This window comes from Nicotiana attenuata, unplaced genomic scaffold (genome assembly GCF_001879085.1).
Source record: "Nicotiana attenuata strain UT unplaced genomic scaffold, NIATTr2, whole genome shotgun sequence".
NCBI lineage: Eukaryota > Viridiplantae > Streptophyta > Magnoliopsida > Solanales > Solanaceae > Nicotiana > Nicotiana attenuata.
The window spans coordinates 195,745-208,913 of NW_017670519.1; the positions used below are offsets into that span (position 1 = coordinate 195,745).

General features: G+C 36.8%; 2 protein-coding genes across 2 annotated transcripts in view; both read right to left on the reverse strand.

The window, feature by feature from the left end:
• LOC109240486 (mitochondrial fission protein ELM1) overlaps positions 1-13,169 on the reverse strand; it is a 40,502-nt gene that overhangs the window by 25,897 nt on the left and 1,436 nt on the right. Inside the window, exons 2-9 of the mRNA XM_019407141.1 lie at positions 11,382-11,611; positions 5,111-5,207; positions 2,708-2,857; positions 2,460-2,586; positions 1,448-1,560; positions 1,296-1,359; positions 1,111-1,204; positions 908-1,016 (exon numbers count right to left, since the gene is read on the reverse strand). Coding sequence (XP_019262686.1) covers positions 908-1,016; positions 1,111-1,204; positions 1,296-1,359; positions 1,448-1,560; positions 2,460-2,586; positions 2,708-2,857; positions 5,111-5,207; positions 11,382-11,611 — 984 coding nt within the window. The remainder of the gene's footprint in view (positions 1-907; positions 1,017-1,110; positions 1,205-1,295; positions 1,360-1,447; positions 1,561-2,459; positions 2,587-2,707; positions 2,858-5,110; positions 5,208-11,381; positions 11,612-13,169) is intronic.
• Positions 8,101-9,003, reverse strand: LOC109240488. The gene is made up of 2 exons (XM_019407142.1): positions 8,373-9,003; positions 8,101-8,284 (listed from the first exon to the last, which is right to left on the reverse strand). Exons 1-2 carry the CDS (start codon positions 8,995-8,997, stop codon positions 8,133-8,135), a joined length of 777 nt encoding a protein of 258 aa, XP_019262687.1. The 5' UTR covers positions 8,998-9,003; the 3' UTR covers positions 8,101-8,132.

The following is a 13,169-nucleotide window of genomic DNA, read 5'->3' on the forward strand; positions in this document are numbered from 1 at the left end:
ATATATATATATATATATATATGTCCTACTCCTAATACATATGGGATTAGGGTTATTTACTACTATTTAACTATCAAACTAACATCTAAGTCGATGAATACCATATGTAAGTCACTCCTTCTCTCCCTATACTACTCCATCAATCTCCTAACAAGGCGAATGACTTCCATAGTTAAACGTCCCGACATAAATTTGAACTGGTTCTCGGAAATAGACACACTCCTTCTCCCCCTCCGCTCCACCACCCTCTCCCAAACTTTCATAATATTGCTTAGCAGCTTGATACCCCGATAGTTAATACAAATTTTGGATATCACCCTTGTTCTTGTACAAAAGGATCATCGTACTCCACCCCCACTCCTCGGGCATTTTCATCATCCTAAAATGACATTAAATAACCCCGTGAGCCACTCCAAGCCCGCCTTGCCCGCGCTCTTCCAAAATTCCATCGGGATTTCGTGTGGTACGGTCGCTCTACCCCTGCTCATCTTACGCATAACCATCTCGACCTACTCAACTTCAACATGCCTACAATACCCAAAGCCTCGACGACTCTCAGAGTGTTCCAAATCACCCAGCACAATATTCTTATCCCCTTCTTCGTTCAAGAGTCTATGGAAGTAACTCTGCCATCTCGACGAATATGTGCCTCATCCAACAAAACTCTGCCATCCTCGCCCTTGATGCACTTCACTTGGTCCAGGTCACGAGCCTTCCCTTCTCTCACATTAGCTAACTGAAGAGCTTCCCCCCCCCCCTACTGTGAGAACCACCAGGTTAGATCGTAAAGACATACACAACGAGTTTCTTAAGTTATAGCTATCGTAAAGACATACACGACGAATTTCTTAAGCTATAGCTTGCCCAATGTTAGCTATAAAGAAGAAAAAGAGTAAGGGATTCTTACATCCTCAAGTCCTGTGAATGGCCTAGTCAGTCCCCTCTCTCTGAGTGTCTTGTGGAAATCTGTGAGCTTCCACGTACAGCGTTCAGCTCCAACTACATACACAGGCTTCCTGGGAAATAAAGTATGAATCACAATAAAATTTTAAGGATTATGAACAGCAATAATAGATCATAAACAACTGCTGAACGCATTGTCAGGCATACCCAGTACTGCAAGCCTCACTCAACATGCTAACTGAATCCGCTGTGATGACAAAAGCATCCGCCCAAGCCAGATGCCCCATGTGTGGATTTGGCTCTGAAGATATAAGAAAATATATCCATTAGATTATCCTTCAAATAAAACTATAATTACACAAACTAATCCAAATAATTCTGTCTTCAATCACCTTCACCATTCCAAATGTATACTTTTGGATCTGCACCAAGCTCTTTGACCACGATATAGGGATGCTACAAGAAGTCAACAAGGCTCAGACCATCAGACGCATTAAACATGTTGCCACTTGGTATAATTTAAAATACAATCTGTAAAAAGTACCTTTGCTGGTGTCCTTCTGGAGAAGGATATTCTTATGGTCCCACAGCTTGCAAGAACATTGTGAAGGGAGGCTGTTAATTGCTTAACAAGGTCTGGCCCATACCTGCAGTATCCTAATAATAATCCAGGAAGGATATAAGTTGTATACACAGGAATCACGCGGTGAAGGTAGACAAAGAACAAAATAAATCATACTCCACAGTGCTGATGAAATTCAATGAATTCCCATACATGTCTTAGTTTTCCTAGGCGTTTAATAACTGAAGGTACAAAAGCAAGACTTTTTTGGGAGCTCGACAAATAACATGCAAAACATGAAATAACGATGATTAATCTATATAGATATTAGCCAATTGAAAAGGAACGACAATCATTTACTAAAGAATGGAAAAGACAATAGCGAACCAAGCAATATGAAACCCAGTAACAGTTATGAAGAGAAAGTACAGTCCACTCTAGCAGATGTTGAGCAGCAACAATATAAAAGCACAAAACTTGGTTACAAGTATCCTAAAACTAGGAACCAAGCAATATCCATGCATAAATATTCAAAGTCCACTCAAGCAGATGTTGAGCAGCAAGAATTAGAAAGCACTAAATCTAAACAAAAAGACTTGGCTCCTTGACCTAGAAGAAGTTTGCTTTTCCATGATCTCATTCAGTTATTCTTACCCACCCAAGTTAGATGATCGACTCCACTACAACTAATGTTGTAGCCTAAGATTCATATGGAACTACATACAATAGCAGAGGGACCAGTTTCTACTAAATGCTTTCTACATTACAAACAAGATATCTTCTCACAAACTTCGCGCCCATCAGTATAACCATTATATACTTCAAAATTCTACATCATACATTCCTATTCATCTCGGGCAATTTTTCATATGCTGTACTACCATATCTCATGTGATCTCAGCCTGGTCTTTTCATACTTTCCCTTCTTTTCTTTTACGAAATTTAATTTTGCTATGGATGGATATCAGTGATTTGGATTGAAGAAATATCATACTTGTTGGGCCTCCAATGTTGACCACCAGTAACGGCTTTGGCATAGGTGCAAACTCTTCATGCCAGGTGATAGCTGCAGCTCTAAGTGCAGTAAAATCAACTTGATGTAGAGCTCCTACTGTAAGTACCTTTACAGAAAAAACAAAGGCACAGCCCAGAAATGAACCAGTTTAGATACAACAGCTCTCAAATCAGAAATATACTACATATTACAAGCTAAAACTTTATATAAATGTTGAGGATACCTACAACATGCTTATCAGGTGGTTCATGGGGTGTTATCCACTTGTGCAGAAAACGAGGAACTTGTTCCTTTCCTTGAGGAGTTAAAGGATAATAGTCATGCTTGGGCGTGATTACCAAGTCGAATCTATCCAAACGGGACCTTGGATGCTGAATCTGAAGTTGAAATGCAGCAGAGGCAAATAAATAAGAATTTCTTCTCCAGACCCAAAATTATTCAAGAATTTACAAAAGATAAAATGATGTATTGTCCAAATATGTATTAACAGCTTTCTTTGCAAGATAAAGAGGAAGACGGCAGCTACCATTAGCAGATCCTAAAATTGAGGAATACTTCATGAGTCAACCAGTATTTTGTTAAAAAGATCTGGACACAAATGCTTCAGAAGTCTCTAGTCAGTGACTTGTGCACATTCAGTAAGAGGAGTTTTAATGGAGTAATTTCTTCTTCACCATTTTGGTTCCTCTATAGTCTATAGCTAATATCAACTACGGTTATCCTTATCAGGAGAATATCTACCACTACTAAAGTATCAGTCACTTGAATAAGAAACAAGGCAGCTATCCGAAAGGATTTCTCAAAAATTTAGTCTCTAATAGGCAACCAGTAAGAAACTACAGGAGTAAACTAACTTATCAAATAAATTAAAAAAAAAATCGCGAGACTAAATCGCATCTTCCTCATCTGAAAGTTGGACATATATGCATACTTAAAGAAATGGATGTTGTTGTGGAGCATGAAGCGTGATCTACTTGTCATCAAATTCTTCACTCATTTTCTTCATCTCCAACCCCCCCCCCCAACCACCACCAAACCCTGGTAGATGAAAGTTCATAGATAAATAAGTTGTCCAAGAGCAAGAATTAAAGAACTTTTAGGGAAGAAGGGTGGCGCGATAGAAACTACTTTTATATTAGACAGCAAAAAGAGGATGTCAGTGGGCATTAAAATCAACCAAGTAAAGAAATAAACAGGCAGTTACAAAGAAAGAGATCATGGGTTTCAATTGTGTTAAGAAACATAAATTTGATTTTTGTAACCTTGTCTTTTTTAATCATTCAAGGTTACACTGCAGATCTTCAAGATAATTTAGACCTAGTTCGGTAAACTTTTAAGTCATTCATAGTTAGGCAATTAATTAAGAAGCTTTAACCAACCATATTTGAACAAAACTGATATTTCCTTAGTCCCCTGTAGATACAAGCAGTTCATAGGATTCCAGCTGTCAGTTGTAAAAACACATGCCTTCTTCCCAAAAATGTGTGTCACCTCTATAACAGGGACTTAGAATTATTGCAGGTATGTTATCAAATATCTCTACTGGTACTAAAAACTAGGGGTGCCAATAGTTCGGTTCGGCAGGTTATTTAATAAAATTTGTACAATAATTTTTCGGTTATTCTATTATGTATAACCCAAATTGGACTTTTCGAAACTGTCTCAATCATGTCGGTTATCTTCGATATCGGTATGGTTCGGTAATTTTTTTAATGTCATGTAAAAGTCACTAGTAGAAGTAGAATGCAATAACATACGTACTTTTATAGGACTTAGCAGAACTCTCTAAACATTTTTAGAGTTTAAAAGGTGATGAATGAAGAAAATATGAAAGATGGCTAGAGTATAGATCCATCAACTATTCTACATCAACGTGAAAGAAACTAAGCAAATACAAAAATAATATAAATCACACGAGTGAAAAAATATTAACTAAGTTGGGATTCAAGAATAAAGTCTATAGAAGATTAAATATTCAAAAAGATAAATCAAAATCATACGAAAGGAAACATATTCAATACATTATAATTTGCTACTCATAATCGCTACAATACCTTGTGTCTTGCTAGCAAACATGCTGGAAATAATTTAGTTTCAATAGGAGTATCATAATAGGTTTGGGAGTTAGGATTTTGAGTTTAATTACTAGTTGGCTTGTAACTGTTTCATAATTCCAAGGCCCAAGAAAAAAATTTGATGCTTTATTATTTTTAAAATTAACATATAAATATATTGTTCACATTGTAAATTATTCGGTAAGGTTCGGTATTTTTTCGGTTTATTTTCATAAAATAAAAAACCTACCCTAATTATCGGTACGGTTATAAATTTATATAAAAACCTACGGTTTTATTAAAAGAAACCTAAAATTCGGTTCGGTCTGTTTAGTTGGTTTTTAATATCCATTGACACCCCTACTAAAAACTCTCCAGTTATTTCATCAGTGACACTAAAATGTCATTTGAGATACTGTCCAGCCACCGATCTCACCACCAAAAACTTTTTTTTTTTTTTTAAAAAAAAAGAACATGCGCAAAAGATAAAAATGAGAAGAGGTGAAATGGACTTTCAACTAAAACGATCTGCAGAAGAAAAAACATGTTCCACGGTGGAAGCATCAGGTTTCATACCTGGACAACAAAAACATTATCAGATGCCAATCTTTTAATGGAGCTAGTTATTGAGATCGTATCTCTTCCAGATGCAACCACCAGCAATGGACCATCCCTGCAAAGGAGCAATATATAAGCTCATCATTATTTCACCGAGTAGAAAGAGCACAAACATTATTTTTCGGGTTACAAAAAGTGAAGGTCATTTTCAAAGAAAACATCAAAACAAAAAATAAATTGTTTTTAGAGAAAGAAACCCGACTGTAGGTCGTCTGCTTATCCTATTGGAAAGCACTCCCAAAAGGCTTAGAGCAATTATCACAAAGCTGAAGCAAGCTAATTAAGAAAGAAAGTTCTGGTTCGGCAATTTGCCTTCTGACTCAATTCCTACAGTTGTTATAGCCTTCACTCCTCTCTTTATGAGAGAAAACCGCAGGATTAGAAACAGCAATCAGTTTGGCAGCTTTTCAACTTTTGATAAGTCTGACATAAACCCTTCAATTAGTTTTGGACTCGATTAAACCCTTACACTACCAAAATGGTCCCATGTAAGCCCTTCACTGGATTCGGCATATCCAACGAAATCTGGAACATCTACAAAGTTTTTAGTGTTTTAAGGTTTTATACAAATAGCATAAAAGATCACAAGTGTAGAAATAGCAAAAAGAGAGAGTCAGAATCTTCCCATTACTGTGAGGATATCCCTTTAACCCTGGTGCACCCTAATTATGGATGAGCTAACCAATAACATGCCATATAACGTTTCACTGTGCATGCTATTGGTAGATGATATTGTGTTAATTGCTCAAACTAGGGAGATAACCAAAGCTGGAACTATGGAGAAACACTTCTAAAATTAACGGATTTAATATAAGAAGTAAGACAGGGATGGTTACCCGAAATGATTCAACATACCTTCAATTGGACCAGTTAGCGGGTGAAATATTATGGTGATTGAAGGTGCTAAAAAGGACAAGGTAGATAAACTCATGTGAAGGCTTAATTGTTGTTACACTTACACTAAGCCTGGTAGGTATGAGTGTATTCATTTAGAATGTCCAATTTGCCCTGAATGACAAATTACTTACCAATGTTGGAATAAAATGAGCCCAAATAGAGCATATAATATATGGAGGATTCATATTGGTGACCCTAACTTGTTTGTGTTTGGGGCATAGTTCATTGACTGATTTAATTAGTGGGAAAACCATAATAAAAGAACAACAATTATATAGTCATCTCTTTGCGCAGTTCAAAATCAAAAGTATTCTCCTTTTTCATAAGACTATCATTCGATGATATTTTAGGCACAATAGCTGATTTGCACAACCTGTAATTAGGCATGTTGCACTGGCTTAGTGCAAATATTTATAAAATATTATTATTTAACTATTAAAAAAAAGATTATCATTATCACAAAATTGTCTCGAAATTGCCTTCATATTGCAGTTCAAGAATGGCTGAACTATGAGTACCTTAGTCGTTTTTTGTTTGGTTATGCCCAAGTTTTAATTTAAACAATAATTTAAGACTACAACCTGTTAGGAGTTCTCAATTAACTTTTTCTAACAGCAGTTATTTGCTCCTCAACAATGAAGTAATTATATGCATAAGGTAGTTGCAGGAGATATTTAAAGAAAATGTAGTAAATGTATCGTAACTTAGCTAAATGCTTGGGAAGAGAATAATTCTATTACATATATTAATGAATCTATTACATATATTAATGAATATTCTCATAGTGTGGGATCTGGGAGGGTAATGCATATGCAGACCTTACTTACCCCTACCTTGTGGAGGTAGAGAGGCTGCTTCCGATAGACTATGTGCCAGTGTTTTTGAGAGCGCGAAGCGCAAAAAAGCGACAAGGGCTCGCTTCGCTTCAAAAGCGAAGCGCAAAGCGAAGCGCACGCTTTATTAAAGTGAAGCGCAATTCTTAAAAAACATAATGTAAAATTATAAATAATCAAAAACTTCAATTTAAATACTTAAAAGTAGGTACTAGCTACCACCAAATCATCCACAAACCATAGGACAAGCAAAATCAAAGGTACTAAATTACTAGAATCAACATCTTATTCTTCTACTCTTCTTCTTGTTCAAGATTGTCAAAATCTTGAATTCCTCTATTATCTTCATATTGCTCGTCATCTTCTTCTTCCCCCTTCTCTTCATGATCACTTTCATCTTCATCAATTAGGGATAGGGATCGACTTGTAGTAGCCACACTTTTTCCCTTCCTAATGGAGCTTGAACTTGGAGCTTTAAGCGAAGCGCAATTCTTAAAAAACATAATGTAAAATTATAAATAATCAAAAACTTCAATTTAAATACTTAAAAGTAGGTACTAGGTACCACCAAATCATCCACAAACCATAGGACAAGCAAAATCAAAGGTACNGTTATTTCCTTCGTTACTGGACGACTCTTATTTGGAAATTCGTTGTCTCCTACAGTCATGCTCCCTTTCCCATACGGTTTATCTGTCTTTGTATTTCGATTCCGCTGTGTGTGTATATACATTCTTCTACTCTTCTTCTTATTCAAGATTGTCAAAATCTTGAATTCCTCTATTATCTTCATATTGCTCGTCATCTTCTTCTTCCCCTTCTCTTCAGGATCACTTTCATCTTCATCAATTAGGGATAGGAATCGATTGTAGTAGCCACACTTTTCCCTTCCTATAGAGCTTGAACTTGGAGTATATCTTGTTAAACCATAAGGATTCTTCCCAACTCCACTACCAACCGCAACATCACCCCAAGTGAAAACGGAGACGCCTTCAATACTTCTTCATCTTCACAATTTTCGGGGACTCCGGTTAGCCACTCATTAGCCTCATCAATATTGTCCAAAAGAATTGGATCAATTAGATTGCGGTGGTTGTAGCGACGCCTCAATGCTCTATTGTATTTTATGAACACTAGATTATGGAGGCGCTTCAAGGTTAGTCGATTCCTTTTCTTTGTAAGAATCTGCAAAAAAGATGTGTCAACTAATTAGTAGGAGTTTGGACAATTGAGATATAATCTACTTTATCTTAAAACACGAAATAATTCTTTTTATTTCTCACGTGTTCAAAAACACTCCAGTTCCTTTCACATCCGGATGAGCTACAAGTTAAGCTTAGAACTTTGATGGCGAAAGTCTGTAACTCCGGAGTCTCTACACCATATTGGTCCCACCATTCAACTATAGAAGTCAAAAAAATATTCAAGAGTTAATAAGTATAAAAAATACATTGAAGTTAGAGCTATAAAATATAGAAACACTTGGTCACCTGGCGACTTCGTCGTTCTTTGTTTAATAGCAAGTCGAAGCTTAAAAAGTCCTTCAGCTGCCTTGTAAGTAGCAAACTGATCTACTATCTTTTCTTGCAAGTCTTCATCTGGGTTCAACTTGATAACAACCTGATGGAATCCTGTCCACACTTCTTTAGCCAATGAATTCTTCTCATGCTGCTCATAAAAGAGTGATGGGTTCAGAATAAGTCCAACTGCATGCAAAGGTCTATGAAGTTGCTCATCCCATCTTGCATCAATGATCTGAAAGACCTTTGCATATTTTTGCTCATCACTGAATGATGCTTGAATAGTCTCCTTGGCCCTATCCATAGCTTCATAGAGGTAGCCCATTGATGGTTTTGCCTCCCCATCTACCAAACGGAGTACTTTAACCAAAGGGCCACCAATTTTAAGAGCATGAAGGACATTATTCCAAAAAGAATAAGAAAGAATAATGCGTGCAACCTCTTTCCCCGCACTTTCCTTTGCAAATTTACTCCTGCTCCATTCCTCTGAAGTGACCATCTTTCTCAAATTGTCTTTTTGACAGTGGAGACTACGCAAAGTCAAGAAAGCAGTGGCGAACCTTGTCTTGCCCGGTTTCACCAAATTTTTTTGCATGGTGAATCTTCTNATCTTAAGATAGTCGAAAAAAGGAGAACGTCAAATCCCCCTCTAAAACGACTACTCCATATACCCCCCCCCCCCCCCCCAAACTATCCACATGAGAGCTAACGGGGCGAACTTCTGCGCCTTTTGTTTTCTTCTTCTATGAAAATCGGCCAGCTATATAACATTTCCTTTACAGTGCTTGGCATCACCCATTGAACACCAACAAGATTTAGGATTGCCCTCCACAGAGCCGAGGACACGGGGCGATGCAACAAAAGATGATCAACTTCTTCCCCTGAGCTTTTAAACATGTAGCACCAACTAACAAGTGTAATTCCTCTCTTTCGCAGATTTTCAGCAGTCAAAATCACTCCCCTCGCCGCTAGCCATGCAAAAAAGAGGAATCCAGATCGAGGAGTATGGAAAAGTGGCCTCCTTTCTCACCAACATACTCTGGTAAAAGGACATTACGGTGAACAAACCATCGCAACGCAAACCCTATCTCCAAGAATCACAAGATGGCTGGGAGTTGTTGAAAGACAAGACATTTTTTCCTTTTAATAACGGTGAAGTATGGGCTACCTTGTATGTACCTCGACTATTCAACCGGATACTCTCAATTCTACCGGATACTTGCAATCTCCCACCATCACAGGTATCGAGTAAATCTGCGCACCAACGCTTAGGCTGATAGGAAGAAATTACCTAATGTATTTGTCTTTGCAAGGATTGAACCCTGATCTCACTCACTTCAATAACCGCAAGGCCACGCCTTTAGATACGTAAGTCAAGAAATTTATGCATTTAGATATTTTCATTTTTATGTTAATAGTACATAATATTCTCCCTAAATTTGTCATTCGAAAACTCAATATATAGGTAACCTCTCTTATTTCATGCGGTCTAGATTTACCTCATACATAATACCGTAAACTCCTATATAAGGAGTCGTTTTGTATATTCAACAATAGAAAGAAAAAAAAAAAGGAGTCGTCTTGTATATTGTCTACAATCAATTCAAGAAAAGCTTTTTTTTCTTTTTTGAAAAACATGGTATCAAAACCTCTAAAATCTTGGTAAAGTAAGTAGCTTTTGTTGCCACCGTGCCTAGCCAGAGTTTTCCTTCTTTTCATAAACATATAACTCTTGTTTCTTTTTTATTTCTCCAAATATTCTTTTTCTCCTCTTTTCTTTAGGGTACAGAAGTTGGGTATTGAGTTCCAACACTAAAAGTAAAGTTTCCGATCACTTCCCTGAAAAGGTCATCTCCTCCTCTTTTTCTTTATAGGACGCGATTTCATGTATTGAGTTCCTCCTTCGATTATTGAATTTCTACCCAATGTTTCCACAAAGTAAAGGTCTTCTACTCTTCCTCGTGGATTCACGTCATCCAACAACACGTCTTTACGTAGTTAGTAGTATGTCGTTGTCCAAAGACATGTTAATGTCATATTAGCAAGAAGCCACCACATTACCTAGTAAGCAGTCAAATAATTGTTCAATTATCACTGACATATCATCAAACAGTAGCTTTTTCGGCATACTTGACTTGGCTTTCCAGTTTTTACGTACAAACTCAAGTCGTTTCACCGCCTTGAGTTAGAGGGGTGTGTTGAGAGTCAAGAAAATTAATGTAGCTATATATTAAACTATTCCATATTCATTCCATATGATTAGGTTACCTGTATAGAATGTGCTCCCGAATTGTATCATACTTAAGAATCTAATTACTTAAGCAATTTCCTTATTTAATAACTTCTCTTATTTCACGTAATCTAAATCCACAACTAGACTCAAAAAATTGCAGAAATATGACACTTTCATGGGTGGTCTTTAACTTTTGACGGGCTTGCCTCATGAGCAGGATGGTTAAAAGTTAAAAGTGTTGCCCATGGGGAAAGTGAGGGGCAACTCTAGTTAAACTTGAAGTATTGCACATAGGGCAAGCGGGGACAAGAATTCAAGACCATCCACTTTGAGGGCTATTTGTGTACTTCACCCGTGTAGACTCCTATATAAGAAAATGTTGAAACGCTATGTGCCAACATGTCATAAAATTAGTGTCAGAAAATGTGATGCTAAGATGTATGTACAGTCATACAAAATTAGCTACGCCTAGTGGATGTAAGTAGCACACATAACGAAAGAAAACCACATGATATAACTAAAAATAACAATTCAATAACTAGAAATTACCTATTTTTGTACAAATGTACTAGCTCCAGAAATAAAACCAATACTACAAGCATTCTGTGTTGTGCATATTTATTATGGATTCGAACAAAGAAATTTACAACCACAATTAAACAATTATCATAAGATGCAACAGGAACCAAACTAATTCACACGAATCATCAAAGACTGATGAAGTCTAGAATTCAGTAGGTACTTACTTCTCAAATGTCTCGCAAGCCATTCTAACTATACTCTTCACATCAGCTTCCAAAATAGATGATAAGCCTGCATTGCCACCATTTTCCCAAGGGAAAGGTCCCAGTTTTCTAGCCCTACTTCTCAATAGAAGCCTACATATCTGGCTTATGATGTAATACAACCTTTTGTGAAGAGATACAGGAAGCCAGTGTAGCCACTCATTGACTCCTCCTCTTGGTCTTGTAACGCGCTGCATGTATGGATAGCATCAACAATGATTCAAGAAACAAGGTTTGATTGATAATTACAATTTCCCAAAATAAATATAGGTCTTTCAAGCTTATCACCCACTCCTCACCTTTTTGTATCACTTTGTAAGTTAATAATTTTTTTTAAAAAAGTTTTACCAAAAATTATAAGAAATTTCTAATATCAGCCAGTTGACTAGAAACTTCAACGGTTTCATCCACCCTATTCATGAAAATTTTTTAACCTAGACGGGCCTCTGGTTCAGTAGAAACTTTTACCAATCAACTAAGATCGGGTTGAAAGCAATACACCGAAGAAGCGTTAACCCCCCCCCCCCACCCGGAGAAAAAAATGCAAGAGCGAATCACATCCCGTTACATACAAGCATCCTTTAGAGTAATATGGATTCCAAAACAGCACAAGTCAAATTCCTGACATCATTTGTCAGAGCAACATGAATACCACAAATCGTTGAGCTTTGATTTGATTAAAAAAAACCACATAACATATTTATGCAACTATTAAATGGTTGATAAGGTTCTGTGTGCTTTCTTGTTTTAACATCTTGTGCTTGTGTACCGTTTACATGAATTGCATGGAAAGCATAACTTGCCAGAAGCATGGAAACTTTCTTCTTTTTTCTTTATCCTTTTCTTTGTTGGTTAACTATGCAGGATCTAATCTCATCTGAGTTACTATGAAAGTCATAAAATACCATATCTAGAGCCTCATGGACACATTCTTGTATACGAATTTATTGTGGTTATATTTGACAAAGCTATCAGTTCAAAACTAACAGATAACCACTTAGTTTTTGGAAGAGAAAGGGGGGCCCATAAGTACGTTTTCTTAGTATGTTGCTAATTCGTGTCCTTTGAATTGATTTTTGATGGTGTTATCAAAGACTCGCTTAAGCCGTGAAGCGAGGGGCAAAACATGTTAGAGAGTTTCGCCTCGCTTAGCGGGCTCTTCAGTGTCGTCATCAAGGCTCTAAGGCATACTTTTTGTTGCCAATGTCAACACTAAGCAATTGCCATTTCACTTTACCGTAATTTGATTCTAACAATCCATTTTGGGGTACAACAAGAGTTTGTATTCTCAAATGATATCAGAGAAATTTGCATTTATTGTGGAAATTTCATATATATGTCCATATAGTTGTTATTCATGCTTGTAATTATTAGTCTTAGACTATACATACATATTTGTATTTTTTTCTCTATTTGCACATTTCTTCATAAAGCCCACACTTTATTCCCCAACGAATCTTAGAACTTTTCTGCGCTTTTCGCCTTAGATAACACTGTTTGACAAGAAAATGATGCAAATTGCGCAAATCGTTACCTAATGCACGAGCTTCTAGACTCTGTAGAAGGATCAAATAAATGGCCAAGTAACCAAGAAGCAAATCAGGGTAGGCATGCTAGGGGCACTGGTCAATACTTCCGCTTTGTTTTCCTCTTATATTATAAAAAAAAAGGTAAGCAAAAAAGGTTACAAGTGAACAGGCCTGTAGTCCTAGTTCAATGTACTAGGATTTGAAAGAGAAAATGGTAACT